Here is a 20,207-nt window from a genome sequence, read left to right as displayed (position 1 = left end):
TTTTGCAGTACAATGGCAGAGATGAGTAGTTGCAAAAGAGATCTTATGACCAACAAACCTAAAATATTTACTCTCTGGCCTTTTACAGAGAAAATTTGCTGACCCCTGGGCTAGAAAGAAAGCAACAGGCCTAGAACAGCCTTTGGTACATAGTAGGTCATCAGTAAATATTTGTTGAAAAAAATGAATGAACTGAATAAATAAAAAGGCAGGAAGCAGCTGATTTACTGCTGGTCCTGACCTATCAAGGGCTTCATGAAGTCACAACCACTTCCTATTGACGTGTCAGCTCAATTATTGTCCCAGGGAATTGTTTGAGCCATTGTTGGGAATGAATAGGGCATAAATATCACTTGTAAATCAGACACAACAGTACTGGGTCCCTGCCAGTGGGCTCCAAGTGTCCCATCCTCTATTCAAGCAGAAGGAGAGAGGAAGCTGGGAATAGCGGAAAATACCCTGAACTTTACATTGAGATAATATAGAGAATAGAGAGCGGAAAGGGGGCAGACTCTAAAATGTGCATTTTGTCTCTAGTTGTAGCAAAGGAAAAGGATGTGGCCTATTCCTAATCCTGCAAAACTCTACACAGAGCAATGAGAAAAGTAGACCTCCACATCAGAGAGATCAGCGAGCACAGGCATTCTGAAAACAAAAACAAGATAAAAACTTCAGTTTAGATTTGGCTAAGGCTTGGGTTGGACTAAATTATTTGGACACAAGTGTCTGCTAAAACTTGTATCAAAATCCCTAGCTGAGGGACCTAATCAAAGTTACAAGCTTTTGCACAGCAAAGGAAACTATAAGCAAGACATAAAGACAACCTACGGAATGGGAGAAAATATTTGCAAACAATGTGACTGACAAGGGCTTAATTTCCAAAATATACAAATAGCACATGCAATTCAACAAAAAAAAAACCAAAATCCCAATCGAAAAATGGGCAGAAGAACTAAATAGACATTTCTCCAAAGAAGACATACAGATGGCCAACAGGCACATGAAAAGATGCTCAATATCATTAATTATTAGAGAAATGCAAATCAAAACTACCATGAGGTACCACCTCACACTTGTCAGAATGGCCATCATTAAGAAGACTACAAATAACAAATGCTGGAGAGGGTGTGGAGAAAAGGGAATCTCCTACATTGTTGGTGGGAATGTAAGTTGGTGTAGCCGCTATGGAAAACAGTATGGAGGTTCCTCAAAAAACTAAAAACAGAGCTGCCATATGATCCAGCAATCCCACTTCTGGGCACATATCTAGACAAAACTCTAATTCGAAAAGGTACATGCACCCCTATGTTCATAGCAGCACTATGCATAATAGCCAAGACATGGAAACAACCGAAATGCCCATCGACAGATGAATGGATAAAGATGCGATACATACACACAATGGAATACTACTCAGCCATAAGAAAGAATGAAATAATGCCATTTGCAGCAACATGGATGGACCTAGAGATGATCACACTAAGTGAAGTAAGTCAGAAAGAGAAAGACAAATACCATATGATATCACTTATATGAGGAATCTAAAATATTACACAAATGAACTTTTATGAAACAGAAACAGACTCACAAACATAGAGAACAGACTTGTGGTTGCCAAGGGGGCAGGGTGTGGGAGAAGGATGGAGTGGGAATTTGGGGTTAGCAGATGCAAACTATCATATAGAGAATGGATAAACAACAAGGTCCTACTGTATAGCACAGGGAACTATATTCAATATCCTATGATAAACCATAATGGAAAAGAATATAAAAAAGGAATATATATCTATATATATTTAGATATCTGAATCACTTTGCTGTACAGCAGAAATTAACACAACATTGTAAATCAACTATATTTCAATTTAAAGTTTTTTTTAAAATTCCTAGCTGAAATGTGAATGCCAGGTCTTCCCTGCTCTGAGTGTGGGCTCTGCGCAGGTCCAGGCTCATCTTTGATCTCTGTTTCCACCCACAGAGCTTAGCACATTGCCCGGTGCTAAGGGGCCTTACATACGGGGCCTGAGCAAGACCAGATGAAGAGCTGAAGCAGGCTCAAAGAAATTGTGAACCAGCTGTCCCAGAAGGCTACTGGATAATAAGATCGACACCTGAGGATATCCTTGGTGAAGAGATCTGGAGCTGGATTCCTGGATCCACAGTTTGCCCTGAGAATTTGGCCCAGTATCTCCCTCACCTCCTAGTACCAGTAACCTGAATTTCCTCCAAGAAACTACCCTTTCCCTATTCCCAGCCATGTGCTTTAGCTGATGACCCCTTTCCTAGTCCCAGGGATGGATCCTAATTGATTTACATATATCACATCCCTCTAGCCATGTTGGCAAGCTATTTTATAAGAAAAACACTAAAATCTCCACAGCTTTAGTATAATAGGGTTTACTCCTTGCTCACATAACTGATGGGTGACTTTCCTCCATGCAGTGATTTAGGGACCTGGCTCTTTCTGTTTGGTTGATCTGCCCACCTTATACACATGGCTCCAAAGTCGCCCTCGGGGTCATCTCCATTCCAGTCATCCAGAAAGGAAAGAAAGTATCAGGATCATGTCACATCTACCCATATTTATCAGCTAGAATTCTGTCACAGGGCCACATCGAACTACAAGGGAGGTTGGGAAATGCAGTCTAGCTGTTTACACAGAAGAAAGAGATGCCTGATTTGGTAAACACTGAGTTGGTCTCTGCCACAGATGCATTTAACTTAATCAGAGCCAATGATGTGTGAAGATAGGTTTACTGAGAATTCTGGAGAAAAGATATTCTCTTTCCCTACTGATTGGGTGGGAGTGGAGGGAGGGTGCCTGAAATCCTGGGACTATTAAGCAATCTGGGAACGAGGCCAGCCCAGAAAAAGCAGAGCTGAGACAAGGATCCTAAGTCATCATTCGAATCCTGAAACAAGCGATGCCTGAGCCAAGCCTATCTTGGGAGTTTTCACTATTGAGAACCAATACATTCTTGGTTTTTTTTTTTTAATTTTATATTGGAGCATAGTTGATTAACAATGTCATGTTAGTTTCAGGGGTACAGCAAAGTGATTCAGTTATACATATACATGCATCTATTCTTTTCCTTTCTTTTCTTTTCTTTTTTTTTTAATTTTTGGCCACACCACAAGGCATGTGGGATCTTAGTTCCCTGACCAGGGAAAAAACTCGTGCCTCCTGCATTGGAAGAGCAGAGTCTTAACCACTGGACTGCCAGGGAAGTCCCCATGCATCTGTTCTTTTTCAAATTCTTTTCCCATTTAGGTTATTACAGAATACTGAGCAGGGTTCCCTGTGCTATACAGTAGATATACATTCCTTTTTGGTTTAAGCCAGTTTGACTTGGGTTTTCTTTCACTTGCTACTAAAATTATCTAAGTTTTACCATTACTGTTGTCTATCAAACTCCACCCTCCTCTCCTCTCAATTCGATTGATGGCAAAGAGGCAGCAAAAAGAGGTTAAGAGTTCAGAATCTGTAGCTAAACTGCGTGGATTTGAACCCCAAGCTTGCTCTTGGGCACATGACATCTTTGTGCCTCAGTTTCCTCACTGATAAATGAGGAATAATAATCGTACCTGTGGCACAGGATTGTTGAAGATTCGTGAGGTAACATGGAAATGCTGAGAATAGAGCATAAGACTGAGTAAGACTATAGAAACACTTGTCATTATTATGCGGTGCCGTGCCAGACCTCTGTTGCTCCCACTGCCAGCGCTTCCAAGACTCCATCACCTTTTCAGCTACCTGATGCTTCCCCAGTCTCTCCTCGCTTTCCCTCCACAGCCCTCTCTTCTCCACCCCTGCCTCTCCCGCTATCTTAATTGGCATGGATTGTGGGGAGAAGATTCTTCTACTACCCAAAACAGATCCACTAGCTCACCCTGCATGAAATGGACTTTTTGGACCTTCCAGGTGTCATATACTAGCAACTAGTGATACCCACAAGCCAAAACTGTCCAAGACGCAAAGCTGTATTTTCCATCTATTGGGACTGAAAATCCTCCCTTGGAAGGTGGCAGGAGGGGACCCAAGTACACAGTCCAAAATGCCACTTTCACTCTATTAAAATGTAAGGGACATAAATACAAGGAAGATAGGTATTAACAACATTAGCAAATGTTAATAATTGTTGGAACTGGCTTAAGGGTACATGAGGGTTCATCATACTCTTTAATCTCCTATGTCTGAAATTTTATATTTTATAATAAAATGCTTTTAAAAAAAAAAAATGTAAGGGCCATGAGGTGCTCCATGAACCAGAGGCAACTGTTTATTTTCTCAAATCACCTGTCAAGGCCCCATGAACCTTATTTGACATGAAATCTAGCATCTCTTTCTAGAAGATTCCTCCCCACCCCATCTCCCCATAATCCGCCAACCCCAAGGAACTGTACAGTCCAAAAGCGGGGTTCACGTGGCTCCCACGCCCAGGCTGGGAGAAAATTGGAGTCTCGGGACCTGTCATTGCCCCTTTTCGCCACACGGGGTCACTGTTCAAAACAGATGCTGCAGGTCCTCGCTGCCGTAGCCGGCGAGGGTCCTGGTACCTGCGCAGGCTGTCCTGAACTGACTCCCCAAGTAAGTCCACCCTGCTCCCCGTGCCAAGCCCAGCAAGGGGGCCTGTGGCACTCCCAGGGCGGCCACTTTTAGGGATCGGCTCTTTCAGTCCACATGCTGAGCCGCCTTCCAGAACATCAGCCAACCCCAGACTCCCAGAATCAGGATTCCCTCTAGCATCCTCCTCAAGGCTTCACCATTTTTTCAAATTAGTTGCATGACGCCTCCTTTCTGAGAAGACCATCCTCCATGGCTCCGAGGTGTTGTGCGTTTGGAAGGGAAATTGCCCTCAGTGATTCCAGGCGGCACCTCTCTCTCGACAGAAAGGGGCACACAACACATTTAGAATCAGGCAGCCCATCCTGCGACAGGACCCAGTCGGTCTCTTGCTAATGCCTCGTGGGCGGGAAGGGAAGCCAGAAGGAAAGGAGCTTGAGGTCTGTGCAGTTCACCTCTGCCTGCCACCCCGTCCAGATTTTTGCGGGCTCTCACTTCAAGAGATTGCTTGCCCTGCGTCTGCTGATACAACTCCGTCCATTATTTTTATTAAATCTACAGGACACGGAAGAAAATATAAATTTTGTGTTTCTTTTTGCTAAAATCCCATTGACTGTCCTTTTTGGACTGTTTCGGATAGTTTGTGGACTATCAGGGGGTGGCTCATATGCCTTTAGAGCAGGACCACAAAGGACCACAAAATGAGCCACGACTAAAGGACATGAGTTGTTGTTTTTTTTTTAACTTTTGTTTTTTACCTAATCTGCATCCCAAAGCATGGGGTAAGCGATTTTCATTATAATTTTTTTAATAACCTCAATGCATACAAAATTTAGGTAATCATTACACAAATATACACTGTATTAAAACAAATGCTGGCAGTAGGTGTATTTTTTTAAGAATAGGATTAAAAAATCAGATCTTTGCTTTTTCAACTGCCTGAGGTTTCTTCTCCCTGTTTTTCCTTCTGCACTTTCTTCTCCTGCTGTCTTCCTCCCTCACTGTCTCACTTTTTACCCTCTTGAGATTTAATTTTTTGCTCCCTTGATTGTTGGCCATATCCAACTGAAATGTTTTAATCAATTATTTATTGAATAAAATATAATATTCCTGTTCTTTAAGAAACAGCTTTAGTGAAACTTTTTTTTACATCCAAGACACAAGCATACACCGGATTATGAAAATGTAAGAGCTAAAATTATAAAAAGCTTCTAAAAAAATCATAGGGGAAAAGTTTCATGACATTGATTTGGCAATGATTTGTTGGACATGACACAAAAGCAGAATCAACAAAAGAAAAAAATAGACAAATTGGACTTCATCAAAACTAAAAGCGATTTGTACATTAAGGGACACTACCAACAGAGTGAAAAGACAACCCATGGAATTGGGAGAAAATATTTATAAGTTATATACGTGATAAGGGATTAATATCCAGAATATATAAAAAGCTACAACTCAACAACAAACAACCTAATTTAAAAGTAAAGGACTCAAATAGACATTTCTCTAAAGAAGATACACAAATGTTCCATAAGCTCATAAAGAGATGTTCAACATCATGAATCTTTAAGGAAATGCAAATCAAAATCACAGTGAGATACCACTTCACATCCATTAGGATGTTTTCTAGGAAAAAATTTAAAATAACAAGTGTTGGCAAGGATATGGAGAAATTGAAACACCTGGGCACTATTCATGGGAATATAAAATGCTACTGGCGCTGTGGAAAACATATAGTAGCTCCTCGAAAAATTAAACAGAACTACCAGATGATCCAGCTGTTGGAGGAGGTCATGGAGAGGACGTTGACCACCGATCGACCCTGGCATCGGAAGCTCCTCACCCCTCCCCTGTCCTTGGAATGTGCATTCCGCTTGCCTTCCGTGAACTAGTAGCTGCCCCAAGGACACAGCCTTGAGATAGCAAGGGGTTGTTGAGACCATCTGGACAGTATAAGTGACTGAACCCTGTTAAGGCCTCTATATAAACTTTTAAGATTCTGGCAGGCGGGTGTGGAGATCTGCTCATCTTGCAGCCCCCGTGACAAGCCTCATAAGTAAGTCCCTTTGCTTGTTAAAACTGCACTTACCAATCTGGAACCATCTGCCTCTTTCTTGGGTCTCTCCTTGCCTTCAGTGTACAGGGTCCGGTTTCAGATTTTACCTGGGAAGCTCCCAAGTTTATGAACTGACACCAGCAACTCCACTCTCGGGAATGTGAGAGGATTTCAATCTAAAATGGACCCGGACGACAGGAAATGGAGACTCTCAGGCATGCGCCCTGGGAAGAATGGAACTTACCAACTGAGACTGATTTTCCATAAACGCCTGATTTACAGAAGATGGAGACTTATCTCCTGACCAATAAACATCCGCCATGAATCTCTCCCCATCCTCAAGCCAGTGAACTCGCTGATTGGACTCTGGCTGGACTCCCCACTCTTTGCACTACTTGCCCGTAAATATTGATACAACCCGCCCCAAACCCTCAGTGACTCACCTGTGGCTTATACAGCATGCGTTTCCCAAACTGCAATTCCTCTGCTATTCCTGAAGAAAACTCAATTTCTGCTCACTTGAGCTTGCCTCAGTTTACCTCTTTATTTGGGTTGAAAGGTATAGACCCAAAAGAATTGAAAGCAGGGACTCAAACAGATATTTGTACAACCATTTTCACAGTAGCATTATTCACAATAGCCAACAGGTGGAATCAATCCAAGTGCCCATCAAAGGATGAATGGGTAAACAAAATGTGGATACATATACAGTGGAATACTATTCAGCTTTAAAAAGGAAGGAAACTCGGACACATGATTCAATATGGATGAACCCTGAAGACATTCTGCTAAGTGAAATAAGCCAGATGCGAAAGGACAAATATTGTGATTCCACTTATATTCGGCACCTGGAATAGTAGTCAAATTCATAGGGAAAGGTAGTAGAATGGTGGTTGCCAGGGGCTGAGGGGAGGGGGAAATGGGGAGTTAGTAGTTAATGGGTTTGGAGTTTTGTTTTGGGATGATGAAAAAGTTCTGGAGATGAATAATGGTTATGTCTACACAACAGTGTGAACATACTTAATGCCACTGAACTGTACACTTAAGAATGGCTAACATGGTAAATTACATGTTACGTATATTTACCACAATAAGAAAAAGAAAAGAAAATGAATTTCCTTTTAACTTATGTACCCTCGAATTGTATTTTTCTTAGGTCACTGGTCCTCAACTAGAGAGAGAGGCAAAAGAAAAATGAAAGAAGAAAAAATTTCTGGTGCAGATCTCCAGAAAGACTCAGAGAAGCTAGAATAATAAGTCAAAACCAGAATGGACTCAAGCTGAGGAGCTCAAGAATCCTAACAGTTACGTGGCTTGTCCAAGATAACACAGCTCATAAATGGGAGAGCCAACATTTAAACCCTGGAGAATGTACGACAGTTTGGTGATTTTCTCATCTTGGAGTAAGAAGTTGGGAAAGATCTATTTCAAATGGTTTCGGGGTCTTGTCTAAGAGTCTATGACAGCTCCACATCCCCCCCTATTCCCAATAAAGGTATTCGCTCCAGCAAAGTGCAGTGGGGCAAGATGTCCTGGAGAACTGCATAGGCCACCCCAGCCACTGAAGACTACACATCTCGAGGACCAACCCTAGTCTGGGGCTTCAGTGAGGAAAGTGGGGGGGTGGGAACGTTAAAGTGAGAGATGGGTGGAGTTAGGGCATAAACCACTGGTTTATGGGTGTCACCTTGTTACTTAGGACAGACAATGTGGGGGGTGTGGGTGTGTGTGTGTATACTAGACTCTTTTCACAGAGCCTTTTTAAAACGTATCTTCCTTTCATCTGGCATACAAACACAAGGAATAGTTGGTTAACATTTGAAAGCTTCCATCAGAAGCCTAGAGGCCAGAAGTAACCACCAGTTCAGTATCTACGCATCACAGTAACACCAGGTAGTGAATTTAGTATGATACAGATAGGGATGGTTTTTCAATATTGAAATTAATCATGATCATCATCCAGTTTTCCTTCCCTGCTGGAACATTCCCATGAGCATACAAAAATGCGGTTATTTCTCACATCTTCCAAAAATCTTTCCTTGACTCATTTCCACCCTCACCAGTTACTGCTTTATTCCTTTGCTCCCCATTTGCTACAGAACCCAATAAAAAAAAAAAACCAATTTCTCCATCTCCGATTTCTCTCCTCTCATTCTTTCTTAAACCTACTCCATTCAAGTCTTCTTCCCTACCTCTTCACTGAAATTGCTCTTGACAAGTTCACTGAAAACCTCCATATGGCTAAGCCCAGAGACATAGCATCAGTCCTCTCCACCTCTCATCGTTATTGGACGCAGGTGAGCGCTCCCTCCTGCTTGACCCCGTTCTCCTGCACCTCTTCATATCAGTGTCCCTAGAGCTGTGATCTATTCTCTACCTACTCTCACTCCTTTGGTGATGTACCCTGTGCCAAGGCTTTAAACACAACTTATAGTGCTGGTGATTCTCAAATGTCTATGTTAACTCCAGACTCATTTATTCAACTACTGCTTGGCATCTCCATTTGGGTATCTAACAGCCATCTCAAACGTATCACAAAACTGAATTCCTCAATAGCCCCTACAAAATCCTGCTTTACTCACACCCTCCTATCCCAGTGGACAGCAACTTTATTCTTTGAATTACTCAGGCCAAAAGCGTTGGAATCATCCTTGACTCCTCTCTTTCTTACTTGCCCCCCATGCAAACTATTGACAAATCTTCTTGGTCCTCCTTGTGAAATATATCAAGAGTCTGGCCCCTTCTCACCACCTCCATGCTCCACCACGGTTCAAGCCACCATCATCTCTTGCTTGGTTTACTGCATTGCCTGTTGAGAAGCCTTCTCACTTGCTCGTCCAAGGTCCATTCTCAGTACAGCAGCTGGAATGATGGTTTCCTAACAGAAGCCAGATCATGTCTTTCCTCTACTCAGAACCCTCCAAAATATCCCAGAACCCTCACAGAGGCCCTTTACCTTCCATCTCCCATCACCATGTCCACCTAAGGGCCTTTGCTCCTGCTGTTCCCCCTATCTGGAATATTTCTCTTGATTATTCACTCAGCAAATTCCCTCACCAACTTTGAGTTCTTTCTCACATTTCACCTTTTCAGTGAGGATTACCCTGACTGCCCTACTCAGTATGCCTTTTCTAGCTCTCCAAAAATTCTTTACCCAGCCCGGCTGTCTCTGCCTTAAAATTCCTGATAATTTTTTAGCAAAGGGCCCTGCATTTTCATTTTGCACTAGACCCTACAAGGTATGTAGCCGGCCTTCCTTAAAGATCTCTACTTGCCTCTGTCTTTTTGATTTGTAAAACAAAGAAAACAATAGTACCTTTCCCATAGGAATTTTGAGAGGATTAGGTAATACAGGTTAAGAACCAGGCATATTAATATATATAAATCCATTCAACAATAATTTACTATTTGTCTACTGTGCATCAGCCACTGTTTTAAGAACTGGGGAAATGCCTAGAGAAAACTGCTTTCATGGAGCTTGCATTCCAGTGAGGGAAAGAAAACCAGTAACAAACAAGGTACTGTCCCATGGGGTAAGTACTATGTGGAGAACTAAAGTGGAGTGGTGTGATGCAGTGGCTAGATGACCACTCTTGCTTAGGTGATCAGGGGCAGCTTCTCTGTGAAGTGACATTTAAATGAGAACTGATGACAAGAAAAAGTCAACTGTGCAAAACTCAGAGGGAAGAGCTTTCCAGGCAGAGGAAACAGCAGTTGAAAATGCCATAGATGGGAACTAACTTGAGGTGTGGGGGACACAGAACAAAGGCAAGATGGGGGCAGCAGAGTGCATTAGAGAGGGCTTCAGGACAAGGCTGGAGAGAAGACCGGAGCCTAGATCAGGTAGGACCCAAAGCCACAGCGACTGGTTGGTGCTTTGTTAAAAGTGTGATGGCAAGTCATTCAAGAGTTTTAAGCTGGGAACATTTGGTCTTACTTATATGTATAAAAGGTAATTCTGAGTGCTATTTGAAAAATGGATTGTGGGGGGCAAAGGTGGAAGGAGGGAGGTCAAGTAGAATGTTACAATGCTACTATGATAATGTAAGCATGAGACGATGGCAGCTTGAACCAGGGTGAGAGTGGTGGGGATGAAGACAAGTGGGCAGATTCATGCTAGGATTCTAACCACTGAAGGTAGAATCAATAGGAATTGCTGGGACTATTGGTGGAGAGGAAGAGAAACAAAAATGACTCGAGTATTTGGGAGCATAAATGTTCACAATGATCAAGTAAATATCAAAAATTATTATGTAAATACCAAATAATACCAGCTACTAATAGTTGATTAGTAATGAATCCTAATTAAGAATTAGGATGCTATCTTTTTTTTTTAAGTCTTTATTGAATTTGTTACAGTATTGCTTCTGTTTTTTATGTTTTGGCTTATTGGCCATGAGACATGTGGGATCTTAGCTCCCCAACCACGGATCTTCGAACCCACACCCCCTGCATTGGAAGGCAAAGTCTTAACCACTGGACCGCCAGGGAAGTCCCTAGGATGTTATCTTGAAATAACATCCTAACTAGAAAGGTGCCCTGAGGATGGTGAACGCCCAGTAAACGTTAGTTGATGGAATGAATGAACTGGGCGGAGGGAGACTGCTGACGGGAGGGAGAGGGGGGAAGCCGGAGAGAAACATTGCCTACTTTACAATTTTGCCTAAAGCAGGACCTGCTGACTGGTCTTCACAAAAAGGAAAAACAAAAATCACAAAAAAAGAAAGTTTGCTGCGTGGAAAGATTTGCCCTAACAAAGGAAAAGGAAAGGGCCAAGAGGACAGGGAGACACGTGTTTGGACACATCCCCTGCCTGGGAAAGCTGACTCCTGAAAGGGCCAGGATCTGATGAGTGTGCAGGAAACCCTTTTGCCCTGTCAGTTCCTAGTAACAACCGGGCGCATTTATTTACTCTCTCAAAGCACGATGCAGAGGGACCGGGAGGGGTGTTCAGGGCCAGGTGAAGGCATGGACATTTGTTTATCCATCTGTACATTCAGCACTTTCCGTCGGTTGGGAAGCATAAAGGAGAAGCGATGCCATGACCCCAATGTACTGCTACCTGGAGACATAGCACTTCAACCCAAACTAATAGTCTCTTGAGCCCTGGTGTCTTATACTCGCACTAATAACCTTCCTGTAAATTCAGCCCCTGAGAAATGGCAATGGACTAAGAGGACGCCTCTGCAGGAAGATTAAAAGTTTAAACTATTTCCAAATCATGAATAGTGCTACACAGGCACATGTGGGGTGCACCGCGTGACGTTTAGTCCATTCTTGACTTAAAAGAGTGATATTTCGTATGGTTCAGCCTGATATTTACCTCTGCAGGCTGATGAAAATAGTTTAGGCAAAACACCACCATGACAATAAATACTAGCTTAAGTATAGCCCCACTACACTCTCCTCAAAATCTCAGAATGTTTGTTTCCTTTGAGAAAGTCATTGTGAGGGATTTAAGCCAATTCAGATTACTTGGGGGAGAAAATAATTTACCTATAGTCCTCTAGGATGCACCCAGATTTCAAGCCAACCACCAAAGGTGTTCAAGGCTTAACAAAATTTGGAGGGAGAGCAATCTTAGGGTGAGAAATGTGAAAAGAAATGGTTTATAATATCCTGTAAATGTGGAGAAGCAGAGTGGATATCATGTCACTCAACCCCCTCATTTTATCATAGAGGTTGAAGGGCTTGCTCGAGGTCAGGGTCAGTGGTTTAGGGCAGAACTGGAGCCAGACCCTTGTATGTATTGAACCAACTCTCTTTTCTGAACCAATATTCATCACAGATGGAAAGAGTCTGGGACTTGTGGATTAAAACCATTTTGCAAGAAATAGAAAAATATTTAACACAAGTTACAAGAATTTGATTTCCCAGGTATCAAAATCATAATCCAAAAGAAAAAGATGTGGAAAAAACTCACCAAGAAACAAGGAAATTTTAGAATGAGTCATTTAGACGAGATTCCTATGGCAGAGCTGAGTGGCAGCAAGAGCAGAAAGAACTGATTTTGGGCTCAGGGAATTGAAAGAAAAAAGAAGAATATGTTTCAACAATGTTTGGGGGGTGATGGTGGTATTTTACTTGAATTATCCAACCTGTTTATCTATATAGTTGAGAAATTTTCACTTCTGTGAGTTATTCTGTCAGTCATCTGTATTGAGCACTTGCTGTATATCAAGCACTCTTCCAGATATTTGAGATCTATCAGTTGAGTAAACAGACAAAAATCCCCGCCCTAAATGAGCATGTATTCTAATTGGGGAGAGAGGCAGCAAACAATAAACATAATAAACTTGTGGACTGTATGGTGACTTAGAAAATGATACATGCCAGGGAGATAGAAAAAGATAAGGTTATGAAGAAGCAGGCGTACCGGGGTGGGAGCTTTCAGTACAGTAGTCTGCATAGGTCTCATGGAGAGGGTGGATTTGAACAAAGGCTTGAAGGAAATGAAGGAGTTAATCAAATGGCTGTTTAGGGGAAGATTTTTCCCGGACTAGACAAGTCACGAAGGCAGAGGCATGCCTGGCAGGTGTGTGCTCCACCATGTGCTCTGTAGAGCTGGTGCGGTACCTGGCCCTGGAGCGTGGCTAAGTCCTTTTACATAGAATAGGAAGCCTCAATCCATCCAATTTGCCCATGTCATGCTATGCCATGGACAACAAGACCAGTAGATCATGCAGTGGACCATCTGGAATCGGTGACACTTCAGTTCTGGCCCAAGTATGCCGGTAGTTGTTATGAATCACAACCGTATTCCTTTATATTTGCTCTTCAGAACTTCTGGTGGTCATGACCTTGTCTCATGTGACAACAAATAGACAGGACTCAATTCAGTTTAGCATTTTAATGACTGAATTAGATGAACCACAGATAATCCATTCATTAGCTTAGGCATCAGCTATCAGAATGGTGGTCTATCATAATAGGCAAAGCACACGATTAGAGTAAGATTACCTGGCATCTATTACTAACTCATGCTAACTTACTGACACTGAATAAATCACTCAATTCCTTTAGGCCTCCATTTTCATATCTACCAAATCAAGATATCACCTTTTACCCAGTCTATTTCCCAAGGTTGTAATAAAATTTAAGATAATATGTGCAAAAGTATGGTGGAAGTTATAATGCACGAGGCAATGTGACTTACCCACTTCTGTGTCCTCAGAGCCCAGTATAGGGTTTGGCGTTCCATAAATGTCTGCTGAATAAATGAAAGAATGAGTGAAATTTAGTGGGATGGCAACCAAAAAAAAAAAATCATCCTGTTAACACAACATATGTCTATACAATCAAAGGTATTAGGGAGTATTTGGGACAACTACCTATATATATCAAGCCAAATAAAATATTATTTAGAAGACTTTTTAAAGAGGTTATTTCAAACAATGATATTAAACTATAGGCTACTCGCAGTTTAGCTTGTTAAGTCCTTTGATTTAGAAAAGTGGAAGCTATTTTTACCCTAAGCAGGGAAAGGAGAAGGGCAAAGAAAAAAAGAATTCAACATTGCTCAGCAGATGGGTACAAGAGAGAGCTTTAAAAAAAAAAAAAAAACAGAAGAATGTGGGTTTCTTTTTAGTAATTTCTATATCTGGAATATAAACAGCTATCAAATTGTTTCAATGTTGACATAAGATATGAAGGAGAGAAGAAACTATATTGTGCTCTGGCCAATATGTTTCAGGTGCCAAGAATTCTACCCAATTAGTACACAAAAAGAATATCCAGGAGAATCCACAGCAAGCTATGCCTATAATAAAACTGGATTCCACTGAAAATGCCTACTCAGCATAAAATCCACACGCTAGGGCAGAAAAATACATTCCTGGGAGACTACCTTTAATGCTACTTGAAATTATGAATTGAGATTCTGAAAGTCTGTTTTGTTAGTTCTGTTTGTTCCACCTTGGCCTGAATTTAAATTTTATCAAGGACCACATTTCCAGATAGTTCTCTCTGATTTTGAAACCGTGGGTAATCATTAGTTAAATCCATTTCACCTGTAATCTGCCTTCACTAGTCAAGGTCGTTTTAATTGTTGCTGCAAAAGACTCACACGTCCTCCAAGCTGCATATAGCCTAAACGGTAAGATGTTTGCCCGAGTCGTCTTCAGGAGCTTGAAGTCAGCTGCGTCTAGTTTGAGCTGAGCTGGTTAAGACCTGTTAGGACCACCGACCCTCCAACTGCGCATGCGCGAGTGTCCGCCCAGTGACCTTTCGAAATGCGGAGGCCTGTAGCCTAGTTACACCTGCGCAGAATGTCAATTACCACCCCTTTTCCAATCACTTTCCCCACGCTCCCCACGCTCCCCACGCCTCAGACAGTCCTGCTTCTTTATTAGTTGTCCGGTAAATACCCGGAGCCGCTTGCCTTCGCGGAGGTGGATTTGAAGTTTGTTCTCCAGTTTCCTCGTTTGGTTGCCTTGCGAATAAGCCCTCTCTTTGCTGCAAACCTCAGCGTTAGCGTTTTGGCTTGCTGTGCAGCGAGCAAGACGAGCCTGGTTCGGTAACGATTTCTCATGCTGAAAGTTTTCAGGGATGTAGTATTGTTTTCCCTTTTCTAAGTTTTTACTTCCCAAAGCACCGTCTTCATTTGGAAGAATTCTAGGAGTTCTTGGATTTGTTGAACCTACGTGAAGCAACTTTTTCAATTTTCTAGATAGCTGCTCAAGAGAGACCAACAGGTCTGCTGTTCCGAGCTCTTTTTCTTCCTTAGTCTAGCAAAAATTGCAGGGAGAATGAAAAATAAATTTTGACCAGAAAACTCACCTTAGATATCAATTTCTGGCCTTTTTTATTCCCCTGCAAAGCAAAAGATACAATTGATTCCCCAGTAAACAGTTAGGTTTGTTCTACTTCGGAAGCATAAGCTTTGACCCCGTTGGCCATCTCACAAGGTCCAGAAATATCTTGTTCAAGATTCAAGACCCAAAGCAGGTCCTGTAGATGATGCTTCAGCATCAACCACTGGCTTCACACTGCCTGGGTTCAAGTCCCCACTCCACCACTTACTAGCCTTGCGACCTTGGACAAGTGAGTAAACCTCTGTCTGCCTCAGTCTCATGTGCGAAATGGGGATAGTATATGTTACTAATACCTCTGTCCTAGGCTTGTGGTGAAGACTGAGTTAAAAGTTTAGAGTGTCTGGCATGTGTAAAAGCTATGTGTGTGTTTGTGATGGTGACGATGAGGATGGTCATGTTGGTGATGGCGAGGATGACGATTCTCCCTCCTTGGAATGCTGGTCAGGGCACACGTGAAATGCTTTATTAGTCGAAGTGACCAAGGACTAAAGTCTCGGTAACTGGCATGATGTAGAGAAAGGACCACTAATAACTCAGAATCCTATAGCCATGGGGGATGCACAACAGTCTTATCCAGGAAGTGTCCCAGCCCCTCTTTGCCTTTTCCAATATGGGAAAAGTCTCCACATTCCAATCAGGAAATTAATCCTCTCACCCAAGAGGAAACTATCACCTCTCATGTTGTCACCGCTGAGGACAGATCACGGGGGCAAAGGAGGTGAGTACTAGTCGAGGGGGGACATAAGGAGGAAGCAATGAGAGAGCAGGAGGGCAGCCCTGGGCAGGGGAAAGCCATTCCCAGGTCTTAAGTAACTGCCAGCAGCATAATAGGGGATATTGGAGAGAACAAACTGCCTGTGTAGTGTTGTTGATTTAAAATCCTTGTCTGGCTTCAGCGGTGCCCTGGCGGAGCTGACGGGCCATCCCATCGGAGATATGTGTAACACACCGACTTACTGTGACCTAGGAAAGCCTGCCAAGGATATCTTCAGCAAAGGATATGGGTTTGGCATGGTCAAAATAGATCTGAGAACCAAGTTATGTAGTGGAGTGGAATTTTCTACTTTTGGTCATGCTTACACTGTTACAGGGAAAGCATCAGGCAACCTAGAAACCAAATACAAGATTTGTAACTATGGACTGACCTTCACCCAAAAGTGGAACACAGACAATACTCTTGGGACAGAAATCTCTTTGGAGAGTAAGTTGAAACTCAACTCAAGTTCATTCAACTCAACGCATAAGTTCAACTCAAGAGTTGAAACTGACTCTTGATACCATATTTGTCCCGAACACAGGAAGGAAGAGTGGGAAATTGAAGGCCTCCTATAAACGGGATTGTTTCAGTCTTGGCAATAATGTTGATACAGATTTTTCTGGACAAACCATCTATGGCTGGGCTGTGTTGGCCTTTGAAGGTTGGCTTGCTGGCTATCAGATGGGTTTAGACACAGCCAAATCCAAACTGTCACAGAATAATTTCACCCTGGGTTACAAGGCCGCAGACTACCAGCTGCATACTCACGTGAACGATGGCATTGAATTTGGAGGGTGGATCTACCAGAAGGTGAACAAGAAGACTGAAACACCAATAAACCTTGCGTGGGCGGCAGGCAGGAACAATACACGTTTCGGCATTGCTGCTAAGTACAAGCTGGATTGTAGAACTTCTCTATCTGCTAAAGTAAATAATGCCAGCCTGATTGGACTGGGTTATACTCAGACCCTTCGACCAGGAGTGAAACTGACCCTGTCAGCTCTCATCCATGGAAGGAACTTCAGTGAAGGAGGACACAAGGTCGGGCTGGGGTTTGAGCTAGGAGCTTAATGTGGTTTTGAATAAAGCATCAGCTTTGTCCCTGGAGGTGGAGAGAAATGAACCCACTATGTTTTGGCCTTAAAATTCTTCTGTGAAATTTCAAAAGTATGAACTTTTTATTCTTCCAAAGAACTGTAGTCTTCCCCACACTGAAGCCTAGATATCGAGTCCATCCTAAGGGAGGTGCTTGAAGGCATGTCCGGAAGTTGTCATGTTCGTGCCACGTTTCAGTTCAGTCCCGCAGTGTTATTTTCAATGTGTTGCTCAGCAACGGTGTAGTGTCACGTTACAAAGGAGATGACCTGACCCTCCAGCTGTCCACACGTCCTGCATGTCCCACACCACTTTTTCATGACCTTGTAATATATTGGTCTCTGTGCGATAGTGGAATCTTTGGTTTTGCATCAGAGTAAAATAAACCCAACACATTTGGAAAAAAAAATCCTTGTGTGAAAACAACTTTGAGTGGTTAAGAGACAAACTATAACAATCAGCAAAAGGAGTATGGACCACAGTAGAGAAAATGACATCCCACCCCGTGAGGGACACACAGATCAGCAGAACTGCGTCAACCCGGGACAGAGGAAATCCAGAGCTACCTCACAGCTACACTGGGCTAAGGGTATAGATTTGTGTAGCTGTTGTCTGTGACATTAGCATATTCTAATAATAATGTTAAGAATGGTTGAGCACCCACTATGTGCTAGGCACCATTTTAAGCACTTGTTCATTGCAGGGAGGCAGTGGTAGGGATTTGAAATAACTTGAAGAACCTCTGTTCATAGCAATCAAATGAGCCTCACAGAAATAAAACTATTCAATTTCTAAACAAATCCACATATTTAGAAATGTTTCTAATGCAACTAATAGATAAAGTGTATGAACAGGTCCTGAACTGTGGAATCCCCATGGCCACTGGCAAGCTAACTTCTACATCCTTGTAATTTAAAAATGGAACATTCAACCTGCTAAAATCTAGGATAGTATTTCCCTAGGCAAGAGCAATAGAACATAGATCTGGAGGTGCTAAGGTTAGTTTGCAAAGAGAAAACATCTCTTGGTCTAAAAGTTCTGGAAAATACTGCTTTAAGCAAAGTTGAACTGTTTTTGTTTGGTTTTGTTACCTTATGTTTTACTGAGGAATGTCTCAGAACCTTTAATGAGCTAATGAGCATGGTCAATCCCTAAGAAAGGGACGGCAGAGGCAGGGTTTTCCAAATTATCTGATAGAATTCTTCCCCAGCACCCCCTGCAGCATCTTCCACAACTATTTAGGAAATGCAAGTATGGTTCTTCTCCCCCCGCCAGGAATCTAACCCATTCCAAGACCCAGACACTTATCCATGTTCTTCAGAGAGAAAACAATCAGAAAAAAGCTTCCAACTTCTTTCCTTTGTGTATTAGTTAAGGTAACACAGCTGCTATAACAGATTAACCTCAATCTCATTGACTTCACACAATAAAATTTAATTTTTCCTTAAGCAGCAGTCATCCATGCAAGTGGAATCACCTAGGAAGCTTTGAAAGATACGATTTCTGTGCCCTACCCCCAGATGTACTGATTTGATTGTTCTGGAGTAGGGTAGACATTGGGAAAAAAAAAAAAATTTAAGCTTCTCCAAAATTCTAAATGAGGTTGAAATCCACTGAACCAAGGGATTGTAAGGACTTCCTCATCTGGCGTCTTCTCATTAAGACCTCTGGGTTAGCCTCTGAAGGGCTTATCTGTACCAGAATTTTCTTGGATTATTGATCAATATAATGTAATGTTATTTCAAAAATCCAGAGAGAAAGATTTTGCAGAGTAAGGATTATTTAACCAAAACTAGTCTCTAACTGCCAGTCTCCCAATTAACTCAGTGTCATGAGATGTACCCTCATAAGCTTGTCTTGTTGATTAGCACAGACGTTATCCTTTGTGGTGCTCGGCCTGACAGTTTTCTATCATGTCAATGAGACTGGAGCACCACCTGCTATTTATTCATTAGCTATTGTTTTAAGCAGTAGAGGGTAGTGGTTAACAGTACTGGATCTAGAGTCACCCAGTTTGAAAACTGGATCCTCGCCTACTAGCTGTGTGACCTTGGAAAAGTTGTTGCCTAACCTCTCTGCCTCAGTTGCCTCATCTATAAAATGGGGAGAACAATCCTATTTCACCAAGAATTATGAGGATTAAATAGGTTAATCCATGGAGAAGTCTAACATAGTGAGAAGCACATAGTAAGTTTTCAACAAATGTTGGCTATTGTTATTTTTCTTACTTTCAAATGCAGGTCTCTGCTCTAAGCTGCTGGGGACACAGAAGATGAAAGCTAGCCCCTCTCTGCAAGGAATTCACAACTGGGCACAGGAGACAGACATACAGACCAGAGAATTATGATGGATATGACTGGGCTTTCGTAGAATGATGTGCAAAATGCTGGGAAAATCTCCAAGGTGATATTGGAGGAGCAGGACAGGAAGCCTTCCTGGAAGAGATGCCATTAGATCTGGGCCTCAAAGGGTAAGATGAGACCTATAGACTCAGCTATTTGCTACTGAAGTGACCTGGAATAGGGGAGAGGATGGGTCAAAAACCCAACCAATGGCATCTGCAAAGAGACATTTCTTTGTGGTAGAGTTTGCCACCATCCTCGTCCAAGTCAAGGACCGGGCCTTCTGCAACATCCCCTCCATGCCTGGAACTGTGCCCATTTATGGGCATCCCTGCTTAAACTGCCTGAGGGCAAGCTCAGACCTTTGCATTCAGGGGCAGAGGCCTGCAGTTTTCCATGGTGTGGCTGCGTAAATGTTGGCAGGGCCTGGGGCCAGAAGTAGGCAGGACCAGAGGCGGATGGGCAGGGCAGTAGGAGGCAGGAGCTTTTTCTTGGGAGTTTCATAAGGCACAAAAATTCCGGACCGTGTCTCTGCCTCAGAGCCTTGAGGATATCCTGTCATTGAGCCAGACGTGTA

General features: G+C 42.5%; 2 protein-coding genes across 2 annotated transcripts in view; one reads left to right on the top strand and one right to left on the bottom strand.

Moving 5' to 3' along the window:
* The window catches only part of C11H12orf42 (chromosome 11 C12orf42 homolog), a 235,954-nt gene extending 221,200 nt beyond the window's left edge, over positions 1-14,754 (bottom strand). The window contains exons 1-2 of the mRNA XM_057556571.1: positions 14,633-14,754; positions 13,780-13,833 (exon numbers count right to left, since the gene is read on the bottom strand). The gene's annotated coding sequence lies outside the window, so the exon portion shown is untranslated. The remainder of the gene's footprint in view (positions 1-13,779; positions 13,834-14,632) is intronic.
* Positions 14,755-15,620: 866 nt separating this feature from the next.
* LOC103004908 (voltage-dependent anion-selective channel protein 3-like) lies at positions 15,621-17,264 on the top strand. The gene is made up of 3 exons (XM_028167201.2): positions 15,621-15,665; positions 16,333-16,641; positions 16,682-17,264. Exons 2-3 carry the CDS (start codon positions 16,373-16,375, stop codon positions 17,262-17,264), a joined length of 852 nt encoding a protein of 283 aa, XP_028023002.2. The 5' UTR covers positions 15,621-15,665; positions 16,333-16,372.
* The last annotated feature ends 2,943 nt before the right edge of the window (positions 17,265-20,207 follow it).

Source organism: Balaenoptera acutorostrata, chromosome 11 (genome assembly GCF_949987535.1).
Source record: "Balaenoptera acutorostrata chromosome 11, mBalAcu1.1, whole genome shotgun sequence".
Classification (NCBI taxonomy): Eukaryota; Metazoa; Chordata; class Mammalia; order Artiodactyla; family Balaenopteridae; genus Balaenoptera; species Balaenoptera acutorostrata.
Note: the sequence above shows the minus strand (reverse complement) of the source record. Positions and strands in the feature narration are given on the sequence as shown.

What these genes read in the sequence shown, in the direction of transcription:
- LOC103004908 (XM_028167201.2), top strand. Translation starts at nt 16,373, where the DNA reads ATGTGTAACACACCGACTTACTGTGACCTAGGAAAGCCTGCCAAGGAT. An exon ending in GAAATCTCTTTGGAGAGTAA is followed by an intron (nt 16,642 to 16,681) that starts GTTGAAACTCAA and finishes TCAACGCATAAG; the next exon opens with TTCAACTCAAGAGTTGAAAC.